Source organism: Pristis pectinata, chromosome 20 (assembly GCF_009764475.1).
Source record: "Pristis pectinata isolate sPriPec2 chromosome 20, sPriPec2.1.pri, whole genome shotgun sequence".
Lineage (NCBI taxonomy): Eukaryota > Metazoa > Chordata > Chondrichthyes > Rhinopristiformes > Pristidae > Pristis > Pristis pectinata.
In genome coordinates this window covers 28,235,347-28,253,767 of record NC_067424.1, presented here as the reverse complement: position 1 = coordinate 28,253,767, position 18,421 = coordinate 28,235,347, and the positions used below count along the sequence as shown (strand labels likewise).

General features: G+C 38.9%; 1 protein-coding gene across 2 annotated transcripts in view; it reads left to right on the top strand.

Moving 5' to 3' along the window:
- Positions 1-17,888, top strand: part of LOC127580885 (tetraspanin-18-like) — a 105,959-nt gene extending 88,071 nt beyond the window's left edge. For both annotated transcript variants that reach the window (XM_052034859.1, XM_052034860.1), the window contains 7 exons: positions 416-516; positions 875-1,069; positions 4,232-4,306; positions 4,399-4,497; positions 5,258-5,437; positions 11,097-11,180; positions 14,629-17,888. In XM_052034859.1, the coding sequence (XP_051890819.1) occupies positions 416-516; positions 875-1,069; positions 4,232-4,306; positions 4,399-4,497; positions 5,258-5,437; positions 11,097-11,180; positions 14,629-14,676 (782 nt within the window). In that variant the 3' untranslated portion in view covers positions 14,677-17,888. The remainder of the gene's footprint in view (positions 1-415; positions 517-874; positions 1,070-4,231; positions 4,307-4,398; positions 4,498-5,257; positions 5,438-11,096; positions 11,181-14,628) is intronic.
- The last annotated feature ends 533 nt before the right edge of the window (positions 17,889-18,421 follow it).

Genomic DNA, 18,421 nt, shown 5'->3' with positions numbered 1-18,421 from the left:
AGAAATAAATACAACAAAATGTAATCTATTATATTTCAGGACTAATAAGACAAATTGGAGGCTGCCACCTTCTAGCTTCAGGTTGTTTTAGGAAGTATTTTGGAATTGAAGGGAATAAGGAGCTTTAATATCAGGCTTTAAATTAACATTATTTCTTTGGGATGTTTTCTATGGAACTGTGCCACCAGATAGAACTGGAGCAACACTTCTCAGCCCCATTTCAAATTGTGATTGCATTGAAATTCATGGATTAAAGGCACTCACTTTTCCCGAACTATTATGAATAGCTTAACCTTTTTACTGTTCTGCTAATCCACCCACTAGAAGGCTTCTTGTAAAAGCATTAACCCAAACTAAATTGTAATTAAATGATTGCAAACTGTAAACCGTGATGTTATTTTGTTTGCCTTTGCAGACCAAACGCTGTTTAAAACCAGCAAAAGTACTGGAGTCCAAATGGAAAAATCTCGGACCTGTCTCAAGTACCTCATGTTTCTGTCCAATAGTTTAATTTTTGTAAGTAACTGACTGGTGACATTTACAAACAGTTGAGAATGGTTATCTGCTCAGAGATGGGACTTTGGTAGAAAACTCTCAGAATATTCATGAGATTGGTAATTTCAAGAAATCATGCTAAACCCTGTGTCCATGGCAACAGCCATTGTTATTCAATAACTTTAATCAAATGCATGCCATGTAATTTTATTAAAGTCCAGATTGCAGCTTAATTGTATTATGAGATAAAGGATACTTTATCTTAGAAACATTTATGAAATTATATCCAGAGGTTGTGGAGATTATTGCAGGATTCTCAGTGAATTTTAATGCAGGAGACTGGAATTCACTGTAATAACATTGTTCTGATCTGTTACAGGCAGGAGGTATTTGTCTGCTGGGAGTTGGCATCTGGGTTACAACCAACCCCAATGGCTTCAAGAATATTGTGGCTGCAAACCCATTAATATATACAGGGGCTTACATCATCTTGACAGTCGGAGTAATTCTCTTCTTCCTAGGGTTCTTAGGTTGCTGGGGAGCCATCCGAGAGAGCAAGCAACTGCTTATGACTGTACGTACAGCAACTTGAAATCCTTTACATTATTTTTGATTGTTCAGAGGTGTGGGAATGAATACTAACAATTCAACTTGTATTTCACCCAAGCAACATTCTAATACCCTAATTCATAATCAAGGAGGCCTGTGTACAAATGCAAAAGCAGGTGCATCTTGTAAGTTCCCCACATCCCTTTTTTTAAATTCAGTTGTTGTATAACTGGCAAAACCAGGATTTATTGTCTATTCCTGAATTGTTCTCAAGAAGGCACAACAAATTGGGTGCTGCAGAGTAGCTTGTTTTGCCATTTCGAGGGCACTTAAGATTCAACTGCAGTGTTATGGTCCTGCAGTCACATATAAACCACCTCAGTTTATCTTTCCCAGAGGGAATTAGTAAACTGGGTTAATTTTATGATAAACCGATGACGTCATGGTCACCATTACCAGTGCTGTTTTTCTGGGTGGCACAGTGGTGCAACCTGTAGAGCCCACAGTGCCAGAGACCTGGGTTCAATCCTAACCTTGGGTGCTGTCTGTGTGGAGTTTGCACATTCTCCCTGTGACCACGTGGGTTTCCACCAGGTGCTCCAGTTTCCCAAAGATGCGTGGGTTGGTAGGTTAATTGGCCACTGTAATTTGCCCCTTGCCTGTGGGTGAGAGTCTAGGGGTTTGTTGATGGGAGTGTTGGGAAAATAAAATAGGTTAGGGTAGGATTAGTGCAAAAATGGGTGATTGATGATTGGCATGAACTAGGGGGACCAAAGGACCTGTTTCCATGCTGTATGACATTATCACTCTATTTTTAGCTTATTGACTTCCTAGCTCTTCAGTTAGGACTTGAAATGTCTTTGGGCCATTAATTCAGGACTCTGGATTAGTGGTCCAATAACATAACTACAGTGCCACCATTCCAGTTGTGACAACCTATAAAGGTAATTATAAACTCTGAGAGACTTACTTTTAGTGGGGCCTGTAAAATGTTGCCACACACCCAAGGACTTCTAAATATTGGCTCATCCTCTAGCATTCCTGCTGAGTGTTAACACATTTCCAGAGAATCAGATTTGGTGCATTTGGACACACTGTTGCCTGGAGGCCATGAAAATTGTAGGTTCCAATGCTACTCTGGAAATATCAACAGACAAAATTAGTTGAAAATTCAGGGTGGAATTGACAGCAGCATTGCATCGTTAGAAATGCCATTTTTCACATAAGATGTTAAATGGAAGCTTTTTTGCCCTTTTTGGTAGAAGGTATCATGATGCTCTTTAAAGAGCAGTGGAATCTTCCCCAAAGTGCCCTAGTTAATGTTAATCCATAAACCAACATCACTTCATTATCTTCTTGTTAATTGTGGGAGCTTCCAGTACTGATACTGCTGCGTTTCCTATCATACAGCAGATAAAACTCTTCATTAATAGTTAATTGACTGTAAAGTGCCTTGACCCTCCTGAGATTCTGATCGGTGCTATATAAATGCTGTTCTGTTTATTTTGTTTTTCTGTAAATAACAACAAAATTTTCTGAACCTTACTATAACCTTTGCTTTAGTTTTACAGAATTCTTTTTTGCAGATTTCCTAGGCTAAAAATCTTCTTAAAGCAGTCTGTAACCTAGCTAAGATCTTTTTTTAGATAAGATCTTTTTTATTAGTCACATGTACATCAAAACACACAGTGAAATACGTCCTTGGTGTAGAATGTTCTGGGGCAGCCCGCAAGTGTTGCCACGCTTCTGGCGCCAACATAGCATGCCCACAACTTCCTAACCCGTAAGTCTTTGGAATGTGGGAGGAAACCGGAGCACCCGGAGGAAACCCATGCAGAGACAGGGAGAATGTACAAACTCCTTACAGGCAGCGGCCAGAATTGAATCCGAGTCTCTGGCGCTATAGTAGCGTTATGCTAACCACTACACTACAGTGCCTGCCCCATATAAAGTGGAAATTCTGACTTTAGTTTATCAATATTCTTGATGACCAGGATCATTCTTTCTCTGAAGTAGCCTCTATTTAAAAAAAATGTGACAATACCATTCCATATTCTTTTCTACATCATCATGCTTGAAATGAAAATCTGCTGCAACTTTTCCTACTTTTAATGCTGTGCTACTACTTCAAAAATGTGGAATTCCTCCTTAACCTTTCTCTTCCACCTTTCCTTGCTCCAACAATCAGGAAGCTTTGAGACGAAGTTTCAGCTTCACGTATCACCATTTCCATCTCCCAAACCCTCTGAGTTCTATTGAATAGAAAGGTAAGGGCAGCAGGTACATGGGAAAACCATCATCTGCAGGTTTTCCTGAAAGTCATACACTATCCTGACTTGGAAGTACATTTGTGTTCCCTCATTATCGCTGGATCTAAATTTTGGAGCTCCTTACCCAACATCATTGTAGGAGGATATTCACCATTTGGATGGCAGTCGTTCAAGAACGTGGATCAGCAATAAACTTGGGCTTTGCCGATGATCCCCACATCCCATAAAATTGAATGTAAAGATAAATTCTTTGTCTTTCACTTTTTTTTTGCTGGTGTCCTTCACACTGGCTCTCACTTCTTCGTCCAAGTCCAAAATTACTATAAAATGAACTATGAAAGACCAAATCTGAGTTCTTTGAAATCAGGAGTTAATGGAGAAAGCAGAAACTTGGAGTCTATTTTTGGGAACATATGCTCTAGGTTGTGAGCAGCCCCTGCTGGTAATTCCAGTTCATCTGTTTTACATCTTGCATCTCTTATACATGATTACATCATGTACCATGTGGATTTATTTTTAATGAGAATCCCTTAATTTCTCAAAACCCATCAAACTCAAGTTATATCTTCATTTTTAAATAAAAGTAATTTTGTATGTTGCATCCATAATGTCCATATTTGCTTTAAACCTTCTCCTAAATAAAGTAGTAGTGATTGATAACTTTGCAATTGATGGTAAACGAGACAAATTGACTAGCTTCAGAATTACACAGGTTGGCACCTTCAAATATTGAAAGCCTAAGGAATGCATCACAAAGAACACCCTGAAACGAGTTTGAAATGGTTTGATATACTCGATTTTTCATTTCTTAAATAGGGATTGCTCTTTTTTTGTGTACCATTATGACTTTGCTCCTCCTCACAGAATGGTTGCAATGATAATTTAAAGATTAATTAGTTGTCTCCTGTCATTTGCAGTTTTTGCTGCTTATTTTGATCATTTTCATCCTGGAACTGGTAGCTGCTGTCCTTGCATTAGTCTTCCGAAAGCAGGTAGGTACAATCACCAGAAATAAACAGTTAATTTTCAGTTATTTGCTCTTAATTATGGTGTACTAAATACCAACACTGTCGTTTATATTCAGATACGAAAGGATTACTTTTTGAAAGAATTGCAGATGAAATATAAGGGTGACAATTCTACTGATGTCTTTTCAAAGACCTGGAATGTAATTATGATGGATGTAAGTTTATTTTAATGAAAGAAATCTTCTGCTTCTCACTCCCAAACTGATGTAGGCTGCCTATTGTTCAGTAGGTGTCAGCTGCCAACTTGTGTCTCAATCAAGTGTGTCTCAACAGCCAGCTTGGGCATGTAGTGCATTTTAAGTAAGGGTGCTGACAAGCTGTTTGACCGTGTAATACATCACAAATGAGTTTGATTCCATCTTCACTTGACAACAACACTCAAATTTTTTGGTTGGGGGGTGGGGGGGAGCACGGGGGGGAAGGACAGTTTTCCGGACCAGGAGACATTTCCTCTGCTCTAACATGGGAGCAGTGGTATTGGTTACGATTCTTGGACAAGACCACCTTACTCAGTCTTGACTTATTGGCTCACCAAATGCTGATAGCCATGGGGTTCACAGACAAGGTTATGCTATAGTGAGATTAGTATTTTATGATATTTATGCACTGAAACCTTTTCCATTATACTTGCTGTTATTATTAAGTTACCACACACTCCCCGTGCCCCCACACATGCAAACCTCCCACCCACCCTGCTGAGTTGCACATTTATAAGTGCTGTGTGACCAGCTGTTTAAGAACATGCTGTGTTGCACTTTCTGACCCACTGAGAAACAGGCCATTCAGCCCATCAAATAGGTCATGATTCATTCAATCTAATCCCACTTTCTTTTTGGGCCTTTATACCCTTTTATATTCTTCTTTGTTAAGGTGAATTTGTATCAAAGGCATAACATTTACAACTCGTCATTTCAGTTTTCTTGCTGTGGTGTAAATGGACCTCGTGATTTTGGACGGAATTCCACTTTTTACCGGCTTTTCCCAAATAGACTGCTACCTGAAGCATGCTGTAAAAGGAATCGCACATTTCTGGTAGAGCATGTCCTAGACAAGAACAAATGCGTACAGGGAGATGCTGGCTACATAAACAACAAGGTAATTGTTATCTACCTGAAGCAGTTTTTGTAAAGAGAGGCTGATTGATGTGTTGTTATAAATCATTCTGGTACTTCCTACCAGTGAACTTTCAAGATTTTTATGATGTATTTTTCTTTTGATATAAACATGATGCAATACAGTGAGGTAAGCATCAATCTACGGGCATTACCAAACCAAGACATGAGACGCAAGAGATTCTGCAGATGCTGAAATCTGGAGCAACAGATGCAAGATGCTGGAGGAACTCAGCAGGTCAGGCAGCATCTATGGAGGGAAATGAACAGTCAATGTTTCAGGTCTAGACCCTTCATCAGGACTGGAAAGGAAGAGGGCAAAAGCAAGAAAAAAAAAGTAGGGGGAGGAGCAGAAGCTGGCAGGTGATAGATGAGTCCAAGTGAGAGGGGAAGGTAGGTGGGTGGGGCAGGGAGGATGAAAGGGAGTGATGTGAGAAACTAGGAGGTGATAGGTGGAAGAGGCAAAGGGCTGAAGAAGAAGGAATCTGGTAGGAGAGGACAGTAGATCATGGAATAAAGGGAAGGAGGTGGGGAATGAGAGGACCTGCCCATCACCTCACTTTGAATGCCATTAAAATTGCAACAATTTTAATGGCATTTAACAGTCATTGAAACTCAATAACAAATAACTGGGTTTTTGACCCAATTGACATCTTATCATTGATTTCAAATTCAAAATATTTCCTGCGTTTAGTTATTAAGAGAATACAGTTTATAAGTGGATGCTTTCTCAGGGTTAATCTAAGGTATCGTAATGCTTCTGGGAGAATACTTTAGGAATATTGGGCTTTTTTTGCCATTGCCAGACACATTATTACTTCAAGATTATGACTGTAATTTGATTGTGCTGTTTGATTTGCCGAGTTTCTGGGGAGAAGAGGCACCCTCGCACAAGAATGTCTTCCAAGAAAGAAAAGTAAACCAGGATTGGAAACGTTTGAGTCCAGATAACTATAAAAAAATTAGCAGATTTATGATATTCACAGTGAAGTGTGTCAACGTTTTGCAGGTCAATAAATTCAAGTTAAATATTTAATTCAGTTACTTTTGGGTCAGTTGAAAATAGGAAAATGAGTCTTTCTGGATTCTGTGTATATCTGAGAGCTGCAGTGGAAATGAATACTGAAATCCCTCCACATCATTAGAATAAGGTTCCAACTCACAACTAAAAATATCTGCTGGCAGATGGAAAAGAGAAGGAAATCACCTCACTAGAATTTGGTATAGAAATATTTCAGTTTGTCTGAAAAGATGTGATTTGACTGTGTGGTCAGTTGCAAGTTGTTCCTTGGATGGTAATGTTGATGGGTGAATCAAGATCACAAAGCCAGTTAGCAAGCTCCAGGAAGGTCACAGACCCTTCATCATCAAAAATGCTTTGATCTTTGGCAGTAGTGCAGGAAAAGTCTACAAAGTTTTGCCTTTGTTGTGCTGCCTCCATTCTACATGATTAATTACATCACTGTCCATCATAAATCCCTTCCAAAATTGTTTGTCTTTCACATTTTATGAAATTGACTGGGAAGATATTGACATCTATCACAAAGAGTTTGCCACACTGAATTTCCTAGTGGATTGTTACAGTGATCCTGGACGAACTGCTTCTCTCAATCACCGAGCTATCCATTCATTCCACTACACTTGCCCATCATTGATAGTGGGCCATCTGTCAAAATGCCAGCCTGGCATTTCTCAATCCAAACCCAGTGACTCAGTTTTATCCCAGGGATTGATGAACAAATCTGTGCCCCTTGTTGCCTGTAAATGACTCCATTTTCACTGCTGCTTCTCAAACTCACTTGTCACACTGTAGGAAAAGACAGTCTACTGGGCTGTTTCTGAGCCATTAAAAGTTTCACCTGCTGCCTAGGAGAAGGACGTAAAGCTTTCTGCCTCATCCTTCCAGCATAGACAAAACATCACTTCTTCGACCTGACACTTGGTTCTTTCTTTTTCAATCATTTTATTAGTTTTCAAATTAATACAGATTGATATATAGCATCAATATTTATATATGTAATACAAAGAGATCAGGATAACAATCATAGCATATATAATCATAAAGAACAATAAAATATTAAAAAACTGTAGATCCAACGATCTCTTAGTAAATGAATATAATATAAAAGAAAGGAAAGAAAAATATTTATTATATAAATTTAAAAAAAAACAAATCAATAAAAAAATTATAAACAATATAAACTAAACAAAAAAACTTTTTAAAAGAAAAACAAACAACAAAAAAAAAGAAAAAAAAACTGGGCTAAAATTTCTCAGTAGAAACAGCGCAATATTATGTCGTCAAGTCCGTTCCAAGTTGGAAAGTTATTGAAAGGGGGTGACACTTGGTTCTAATCGGTCATATGATTCGAACTGTTTTTTAAAGTCCAAAGCTTGGGGACACAGCACAACATCCCACATGCTATTAACAAGCAGTCTTTCACAAAATCTCCATCTATGAAAATCTGACATGTCTTGCACATTAATGAAGCTATTTCCTAGCTTCCCCTTGTGACAGTTTCTGACTCTTTTTGCATTTATGGCAGCGATCTGTTCTCTCAAACATGAAAAGCTTTGTGCAAACAAAAGAGAAAATGCTGGGAAAGCTCAGCAGGTCAGGCAGAATCTGTGGGCAGACAAATAGACAACGTTTCGGATCTTTGACACTTCACCTATTGTTGCTTGCCCTGCTGCATTTTCCCTATTTTTGTTCAGATTTTCAACATCTGCAGTTTTTATGATTTTCACATTGTTTATGCAGTTGTCCTGTAGAAGCTTCACTGTTTAAGGTGAGAGTGGGGAGATTTAATAGAAACCTGAGGGGCAACTTTTTCACCCAGTGGGTGGTCTGTATGTGGAACGAGCTGCCAGAGGAAGTGGTAGAGGCAGGTACATTAACAACATTTAAAAGACATTTGGACAGGTACATGGCTAGGAAAAGTTTAGAGGAATATAGACCAAATGCAGGCAATTGGGACTAGCTTAGATGAACATCTTGGTTGGCATGGACATTGGGTTGAAGGGCTTGTTTTCATGCTGTATGATTCTGATCTTTACCACTGCTATAATGCCTCCTCAAGTTGGTTTCCTTTGACTCTGCAACTTTCCCCTTGCAAATTAATGTGTGATCTTCTGTCTTCAACTAAGACAATGACCTAAATCTTACTTAAGCCAACCACTTAAGCACCAGCTGGGTGGAAGCTCGGAATTTCCAGTCATAGCCTGAAGTCCAGTGTTCTGCTTCAGTTAAGTGCTGGCTCCCGGGTATCCAGTTTGTGCTGGTGGACTACTTATGGAATCCAGCAGGGGGGCTGAAACTTCAGTTTTCTCATTTCTTAATCTGGGAATTCTACCCACTGAACCTGTGCCAGGTTAATCTGGTGCAAGTACAGCAGTCCCATTCATTTCATTGGGAAGGAATAGCCACAAGTTGGTGGGTGAGTAGAAGAAGGTAGTTTCCTCTTTATGTAATTTAATTCAGTTAAATAAAATGTATTTAATTATTTTGAACTTGTTTAAATGTCCCTTAATGCTCTAATTTTTGAAAATATATTTAAACAATTTTGAATAGTATTTTTGATTTTTAATGCCTGATGATTTTGAATGTTTGTCAAAGACATTCGTAATCATTTGTCTCTTTGACAGCTTTGATGATCCTGGGGTTGGACTGTCAAAGCCAATATGAATTTAAATGTTTTCACTCTCCATCATAGAACTCTCAATAGCCCCAATGTTCATTGCCATTAAAAAGGTAGAAGCTGCAGCATACTGGGGGTATATTGTACATATTTCACATTTTAGCACCCCTGCACCCCTTGTTTTCTGAAATTTGTTTTCTGAAATTTACTTCCTGGGCAAAGAGTTCGGAAAAAGCTGTGAAACTGTTACCTTGTTCTAGCATATTTTATTTGCTGATTGTATATTAGCTTTAGAAAAATGGAAACAGTAAACTGAAAGTAAAAAGAATTTAAAAAAAGCTCTGAAGGACTTATGCTTTCCCCATACTAAATATATGCATAATGTGTAGCTCGGTAATGTCTGCACAGATGGCATACCTTACTCTACTGTCGGGACAGAATTTAGCATTATGAAAACTAATTGAAACCTAGCCCCCTGTTGATAGAACGGAAAGGTTATTTAAATTTATAGTAAACAATTGAAGGATTAAATAGTGCTCTAATATAGAATTCTTCACCATTACTTATGCTGTAAAGGTTAACTTTTGTGATAACTTGCCTTATTTCCTCCTCTGAACAGTAAATTTTTAGGAAATTGCAAAGTCCCATAGATTTCAAGTGATTTACATTCCTCAGTGTCACATGCCTTGGGACACTGTGTTTCTGAGTTCAGCCAGCTGCTTTATAACTGGAGAGCCTTTGAGCTACTCTGCTCTGTGGTGCGTCTGTCTGGGAGGCTCTTAGCAGAAAACTGTGTCCAGGACTTCACTGGACGGAACAGTGTGGGGAGCCCAAGATCCTGCCAGTACATTTCCATCTAAGTCTCTTGGAACTTTCAATGTTGACAATCTTTTTATTTGTTTCTTTATCTCTGCCATAGCCCCTTCTCTGCATGTTAGTTATCTCCTTGTCTCTCTTCGTCTCTGAGGTTCTCAGTCTTTAAAGATGCCTTGCTTCTCATGATCTCTGCTGCTCCTTCAATGCTCCATTGATAACATTCCTGTTCTCCCACTCCACACAGACTCTTCTGGTCCCTCGGTGTTCCATGACTCCCTGTAGAATTCAGTGCTCCTTTACTCTTCACAGACTCTTCTAGACCCCTGGTGCTCCATCACTTCTTGTAGTATCCAGTTGTCCCTCACTCCTCATTATCACCGTCTCTTTTTTTGTGTCTTCTGGGCTTTTCTTTTTAAAGATTCCTCATTCTGATTGGCTAGAGAAAGAGTTGGTATTTGAATTTACAATCAGCAGTAGGACCTTACGGACTCCCTGAAACAGGCTAAAACATTGTGGCACTAGATGTGGCCCACTGGATGTCTTGGACGACAATCCTACACAGACACGATTTTAAGCAGACCAGACAACGTGCACCTCAAGCAGCCTTTGCCCAGAGGTCGTTTCATCATAATCGTTTGAGTCCTTGCCAACAGAATTACCTCTGAAGGGGCTACATTTTTCCCCCAACTTACTTAATCCAATCATGTCTGACGATTAACCACATACAGACCTGCCCCTGTCGCCCACCATTTACTTTCTGTGATATGCCAGGACCTGAGCTGTTGGATCTGCGTGTCAGTCTTTGTCTTCATTACCAGTTAACTCAGGCCATATAGTATTAGTATTTCCCGGTTATCGGAAATGAAATTCCAAACAATTATGTTATATCTGAAGGGAGGAACCAGGTAAGTGGGGCAAATGTACAGCATCTGAATCTTATGTCTAGACGTGAATGTAAAGTGAGGGAGAAGTGGTATGTGAGAAGTATGATGAAGTATGAAGATTTGCATCTTCATTGGCCTTCAGTTCTCTGCTGGCCACTGCCTCTATGGCAGCTGTGGTCACGACTGACAGCGTCCAAAGCCTGTTGGTGCAGGACAGTCTCCCACACAAAATTTTCATTCATTAGTTTATTACACTGTGTTGAATCTTTGTAAGTGAGACATTTATTACTTTTTACTTTTTCAGGGATGTTTCTCAATGATTGCAGAGAATTTTCGGAACTACGTCCACTTAGTTGGTGCATTCAGTATAATAGTGCTCTTAATTGAGGTAAGGTCACTTTTGTACATGTCAAAGTATCAAAAAGATACGCAGAACAGTGAAATTATGAGCGTGATTCTTTCGTTAAGATTTATAAAAGGCTTGGGGATCTTCTTCCAGGTGTTGCCCTCATATCATAAAAGTAGCTTTCCCCTTACTCTCTGAATGTGTATATTTATTCACAATGTGAGAATATGTATAAATGCACAAATAGGTGAGGAGAGGCAAGATAAATGAAGTACTGCCTAAGCATTAGGCATTATCAGACTGAGACCAAATAATGAATGAACTAAAAGACCCTCTCTGGTTATTTTGTCAATCAATGTAAGAAAAAGGAATTCTCAAAAGGAGAGAGAAAGGTTAGGAGTGTAACTTCTGATCTATGTAATTTCTTACCACTTTGGTTTGAATATGGTCCTGTTGAAAATTGTACTTTGCTTTGGCCCTATGGATATACCAGACGGTGTAATTGCAAAAAGTGTTTGTGTCTTCAGGACAGGAAGGGAGAAAAATTAATTTACCAAACTGGTAGCTAAAAGCAATGACTAGAAAGGTGGCCATGAATAATAGTGCCAGCACTTGGTTTTGTGCATTTGCTAATTCCAGGTGGTGGACCATGCAATAACTTCCACTGTCTTATTAGTCCATAGTCTTCCATAGTCTTTTTAGGGATAGTCAGCATGGCTTTGTGAGGGGCAGGTCATGCCTCATGAGCCTAATTGAGTTTTTTGAGGAGGCGACAAAACAAATTGATGAAGGTAGAGTGGTGGATGTGGTGTATATGGACTTTAGTAAGGCGTTTGACAAGGTTCCCCATGGTAGGCTCATCCAGAAAGTCATGATGCATGGGATCCATGAAGACTTGGCTGCATGGATTTGAAATTGGCTTGCCCACAGAAGGCAGAGGGTGGTAATAGATGGAGAGTATTCTGCCTGGAAGTCAATAACTAGTGGTGTTCCACAGAGGTCTGTTCTGGGACACCTACTCTTTGTGATTTTTATAAATGACATGGATAAGGAAGCGGAGGAATGGGTTAGTAAGTTTGCAGATAACACAAAGGTTGGAGGTGTTGTGGATAGTGTAGAAGGTTGTCGTAGGTTACAATGGGATATAGACAGGATGCAGAGTTGGGCGGAGAAGTGGCAGATGGAGTTCAATCCAGAAAAGTGTGAAGTGATACACTTTGGAAGAACAAACTTGAAGGCAGAGTACAGTGTTAATGCGGGATTCTTAACAGTGTGGAGGAACAGAGGGATCTTGGGGTCCAAGTCCATAGACCCCACAAAGTTGCCGCACAAGTTGATAGGATGGTTAAGAAGGAGTATGATATGCTGGCCTTCATTAGTCAGGGGATTGAGTTGAAGAGCCATGAGGTAATGTTGCAGCTCCATAAAACTGGTCAGACCACATTTAGAGTTTTGTGTTCAGTTCTGGTCATCTCATTATAGGAAGGATGTGGAAGCTTTGGAGAGGATGCAGAGGAGATCTATCAAGATGCTGCCTGGATTAGAGAAGATGTCTTATGAGGGAAGGTTGAGCGAGCTAGGGCTTTTCTCTTTGGAGTGACTCAGGATGAGACGCGACTTCATAGAGGTGTATAAGATTATGATGAGCATAGGTAGAGTGGACAGCCAGCACTTTTCTCTGGGGTGGCAATGGCCAATACCAGAGGATATTAGTTTAAGGTCAGAGGAGGAAAGTTTAGGGGAGATGTCAGAGGGAGGTTTTTTTACACAGAGATTGATGGGTGCCTGGAACGCACTGCCGGGGGTGGTGGTAGAGGCTGATACAATAGGGAAATTTAAAAGACTCTTAGATAGGCACATGGATGTAAGAAAAATGGAGGTTTATGGCCTGTATAGGAGTGAGGGGTTAGATTGATCATGGAGTAGGTGTTTATATAGGTTGGCACAATATTGTGGGCCGAAGAGGCCCATACTGTGCTGTAGTGTTCTATGTTCTACGTCTTAAGGGAATCACAATGAAACTTGTCTGTCCTATGTTGAATATTACCAATTATAGTTCACCTTTTAAAGAGAAGAATGACAAAAATATGGAGATAAATAATGGAAATGGAAAATGCTGGAAATACTCTGCAGGTTAGTCGGCATCTGTGGAGAGAGAAGTAGAGTTATGGGGAACTGGCATCGAAGAGGAGTTGAGGCCAGCATAGATCAGCTGGGATCATATTGAATAGTGAGGCAGGTTTGATAGGCTGAATGGCTTACTCCTGGTCCTGTTTTCTTGTGTTTTTGTATGTTCTTGAATTAAGGTTTAATGCTATGACCTTTCATCAGAACTTGAAAAGTGAGAAAACAAGTGTGTTTTAGGTTGCAGACAAGGTCTCTATAATTTGTTTTGTCCTATTGACAAGTGAAAAAGTGGAGAGAACAGAGGGAATATCTTTGATTAGTTAGAAATCAATGGAATCTGGGTGACACAAATGGTATTGTTATCACTTTAGAGAGGGTGGTGAATGCTTTTTAACTGTAGCTGGACGAGATGTGAATAAGAATGGAAGAGAGCAAAAAGAAACAACCTAACAACATGGACCTTGCAAGGCAGAAAATGGAAGTTGTTGGAAATCTGAAATAAAAGACAATGCTGTGTTAAACATATAAGCTATGATCAACATTAAGTCTAGTTCTACCTCCACAGAAGTTTATTGGTCTGCTGATTGTCTCCAATGTCTTCTGTTTTGTTTTGGAATTCCGGCATCTGCAATTATTTTGCTATTCAACGTGGAGAAGATACTAGCTTTGTCATAGTGTGTAATGGATAATATTATACCTCTCATAAATAGAAAGTAAATTTAAGGGAGGTGTTTCATGGTCTGCTGATCTGATAGTACCCATTTTAAACCATTAAACATTTTAAATCAAAATCACCTCAGTAAGATGAAAATAAAAGGAAAAGATAAAAGTGGGAAATGTCTCAAATGGCATAATTATTTCCAACTGAGGAGGTCCACTTCAGTTGGATGTTATGCTACCTACACTTTGTCCCATTTTCTTCTTTTCCTCTTTACTTTCTTATGTACCAGACTCAGTACATTCATGTTCTCTCTGGGAAATAAAGTGTGGGAAAAGTTCAATAATTCAAAAGACAATTTTAGGTAATTAGAAAAAGATCAAGAGATCAGAGGAAGTGAATTTTCCCCCCTTCAACATTTTTTTGATCTACAAGAAAGGGAAGTGAAAGCATTTTCAGTATTTTCCAGTTTCAATAATAACTTTCAAAAGGTAATTGGGAAATATGTGAAACAGAGGAAAGTTTGCAAGTCTTTGGGGAAAAGGCAGGTGCATGGATTAAGGAGGTGGCTCTTTCAAAGACGCCACAAAATTACAATGGGTCAAATGATCTCCCTTCTTGTCTGAAGCCTTTTATGTTTTTATGTTCTTAGAGCAAACACTGAGTCACTGCATTGAGTAAAATCTGTGTCCATCTTCTTTGCAGCTTTGTGCAATGGCTTTTGCAATATTCATATACCGGACCTATAACTAATATTGGTTATCATCAGGAGAAAGGGATAGAGTTCCAGTCACTTTTAAACAAAGAACCAGGCAGCAGGAGAAACCCTACACCTTCTGATCAATAACTGAATGGATGTGCAGAGCCTGCAATGATCTACTAAAGCTATAATCAAAACATGGCTGAAATCAGCTTTGAGGAGCAAAGAAAACAGAAGAAAGATAACACCTAACTACTTTTATATTTCTGTCCATGCCTTTATAATTTTTCTTTGTCTGGTTGACAATACGCTACGTAACTTTACATCAGAATTACGACCCTATATTAAGTGGTTCTGTGGTCAGGTGTCAAAGTAAAGTGAAACTAATTGTTTATTAGATAATATTGTGAAATTAATTTTCATATTGCCTTTGTAAAAGTATTTATGTAATGTTGGCTGTAGTTTTGACTCTAAACCTGAAAACACATAGTGAAAATTACTCTTTTAATTTATTATCCCTGCTCCACTTTGTAGCTTCCACTTTGAGCCCTCTCAATCCGCAGACAGATTAGCAGCTCCCAATTTTGTGCTTTTGTGATACTTGTGAGAAGGACTAGAGTGATACTATGTTCATTTAGAACTTGCGCCCTACATCACAATCTCTTCACCACATCTATTTGGGAATTCAACTTGGTAGCCTCTCCAAGTATACTTGCCTGTTGAGATTGTAGGTTTCCCCTCTAAAAATCCCATCAAACAATCCATTCTCTGTCAGTCTGCTGGGCAGTATATTAACATGACAGAAGTAAGTAGTGACTACCTTAGTTTATGTTTCCTGCTGCTGCTGTAAGAAGTGTGTTGTTTTCCAGTGAGCTTTTCTCTGAGAGTTAATGGAGAGAGAGATTCTATTATTTAGTCATGCACTGGTTATATTGCCTTGTTTTGGTTTATAGACACACGCACGCGTGCGCGCGCACACACACACACACACACACACACACACACACACACACACACACACACACACACAGAAATTAGCTTCAGTGCAGAGTATGTAAAAGCAGCAACAGAAGGCATCACATTTTTACACATTTCAAAATTAATTTATTATGCTATGCCATTGGGCCATTGTTCTCAATGCTGGACAGCCCTCTGTGTATTGAAAACCTTTAAAACATATGTAAAATGCTTCAAAGCTAGACATAATGAGGTAATCATTCCACTAGGCAATGCCTTCAGGAATGAATCTGCATCCGTTTTCTTAAAGTTATTGTTTCCAAAACAATCATAAATGTAGGTTTAAATTCCCACCCTGGTAATTTCTTAAGATGTGCGACAGGAGCTGGGATCTGATACCAGAACTATCAACTGGACTTCCTAAAAACTCTCAGAATATACTGGATGATTGCATTGTGCAGCTCCTCATGGTACCTTGCCTAAGACTGAGGCTGAACTACAGGGCCTGAATCTGGCTTTCTGTTTTTACTCAATAAAGATATCACAAAATCTCTCTCTAGTTCTGTGGAACTAGTCCAGGTTTCAGTAAGTAGTTAAATGTAGGAGCCAAAGGCATGTAGAATAGAGCCCCCGTTTTATTGAGTATGCCAAGGTGAATACTGTTGACACCAGTAGCCTGGTTTGATTTATGAATCTTAATTCCTATCTATACATCCATTAGTATTAACCCTGTGTATCAGCTCTGACTTAGCGCCCCCTCAGTTGTTAAGACTTAGAGAGAGGAACACGGCCATATCTTGAGAGATTCAGGTCACAGCTGCCCTGCAAAATCCCAGAGTCACTCGAGGACTCTGACTTCAAAGCTCATTCTTGATTGGTAGAATGAAATAAGCATTGTAGAAGAGACTGCCTCCCTCCTGAAATTTGGCCCCATTCACTTTAGTGGCAGAGACATTGGAAGGGAATACACCAAAGTTTCAGATATCAAAGATGAATTTCTACCCTACCGACCTTAAAGTAACTAAAAAAAGGGGCCTTGCTATCAACACCAAACTTATCTTCTATTTCCATTCCCTTTGATCATTTAACTAGGCTGATAGCAGTTTTCTCTCTGGCTTCAACTGAATTACAACTCCGTTTATCTGAAAGTTGTATACGTTGCATCTGATAAAATATTATTTAGTTTTGGAAATCAACATTTAACCATTTTGTTTTTTTATCTTATCCTTATATCTGATCTGCATAATAACTACATTTACAGAGTTCTCTACTAAAGATCAACATCAAATTGTTACTTCAAATGAAGTCATGAGAATAAGTTTTAAGGACATAAGTTGGAACTAATGAGAGAATTTCACATAAAGAATAATTAATCTATATGGAGTGGAAAGTGACACAAATGAATAATTTCTTGCTGATATTTCTTCCTCCTTAGGCAGTCCCTCAGGACTGAGGGTGACTTGCTTTCACTCTGGTTTTGTGGGTTCTGAGGTGCCTGATGAGGCCAATGTGGGAACCACAGACTCCTCCACAGATGGGGTGGGAAGTGCCTGATGGGGTGAGTGGGGGGTAGTTTGTGAGGTGGTGCACTTCTGCCATTTATGAGGGCTTCTATAAACTCCTGATGCATGGAATAAGACAGCATTGAGTAAATGAGTGATGTGGTCTGGACAATGAAGCCAACTGAGCATTATTAATGCCTTAATGTGAGAGAAAGGTCTTCTAGCAATCTGTCTTGCTGCACAGCTTTGCTCCTTGAAGGTTCATAACAAGATCCCAGAAAATGTGGAATACTTCCCATCCCTTGAGAGCCACCTTTCTCCAAAGGTAGACGTCATTGATGAAATTCACCATCATTTTCACTGCATCAGCACAGCTTTAGGTCAAGCAAGGAAAAAGGTGTTTGAAGATCAAGAACTCAGACATGGCACAAAACTAATCCCTGTCCTATATGTGTCTGAGATCTGGACTACTTACAGCAGGCATCTCAAGGCACTGGAAAAATACCACCAATGCTGTCTCTGTGAAATCCTCCAAACTCAGCAGAAGGATAAGTGAACCAACATTAGTGTCCTCTCCTGGGCCAACATCCCCAGGACTGATGACATTTAGCATATCATTGGCGTTCTTAGTGGGGTACCAGTTAAATTTTACACATTATTTACAAAACTTATGTTGTTATCTAACATTTGGCTAAGGCAGAATCCAAGTCAGTCAACTCAAATACAAATATTTCAAATAATTTGTTCAAATCAAATATATTTTTATCAATAACTTTTTAAAAATGTTCCATTAATATTTAATCCACTATTGCAATTTGAAGGTGTCTATCAGTGTTTTTCAAATCAGTGCTTTTGGCTGGAACTTTCAAGGAGAGTTTATTAGGCCAGACAGTTTCCATAGATGGTGAGAAGATGAAATGAACTACTATGTGAGTAAATTACTGTTATTATAGTTTCACACAATAATTATAAATCTTTTAATTTACCAAATGTGCTAGCTATGTTTAACAGTTGTAAAAAATATATATTTCATATATATATATATATATATATATATATATATATATATATATATATATATATATATTGTATCACTGCTACTATTCACTTATTATTGTTGTTCAATAAATCCAGTATTAAGATAAAGTTTAAATCAATTTATGGGATAGTATTATCCTGGAATCTTTGAAAAGTGTTGTTGATAGCAGAGGACAAGTAAGGAGCAACTGTGATCTGTAAACACAACTACAATTTACAGCCTGAGAAATGGTTATTTGCCTCTCAAATTCTATTATGTTTCAATAAGATCACCTCCCATTCTTATACACCCCAATGAATA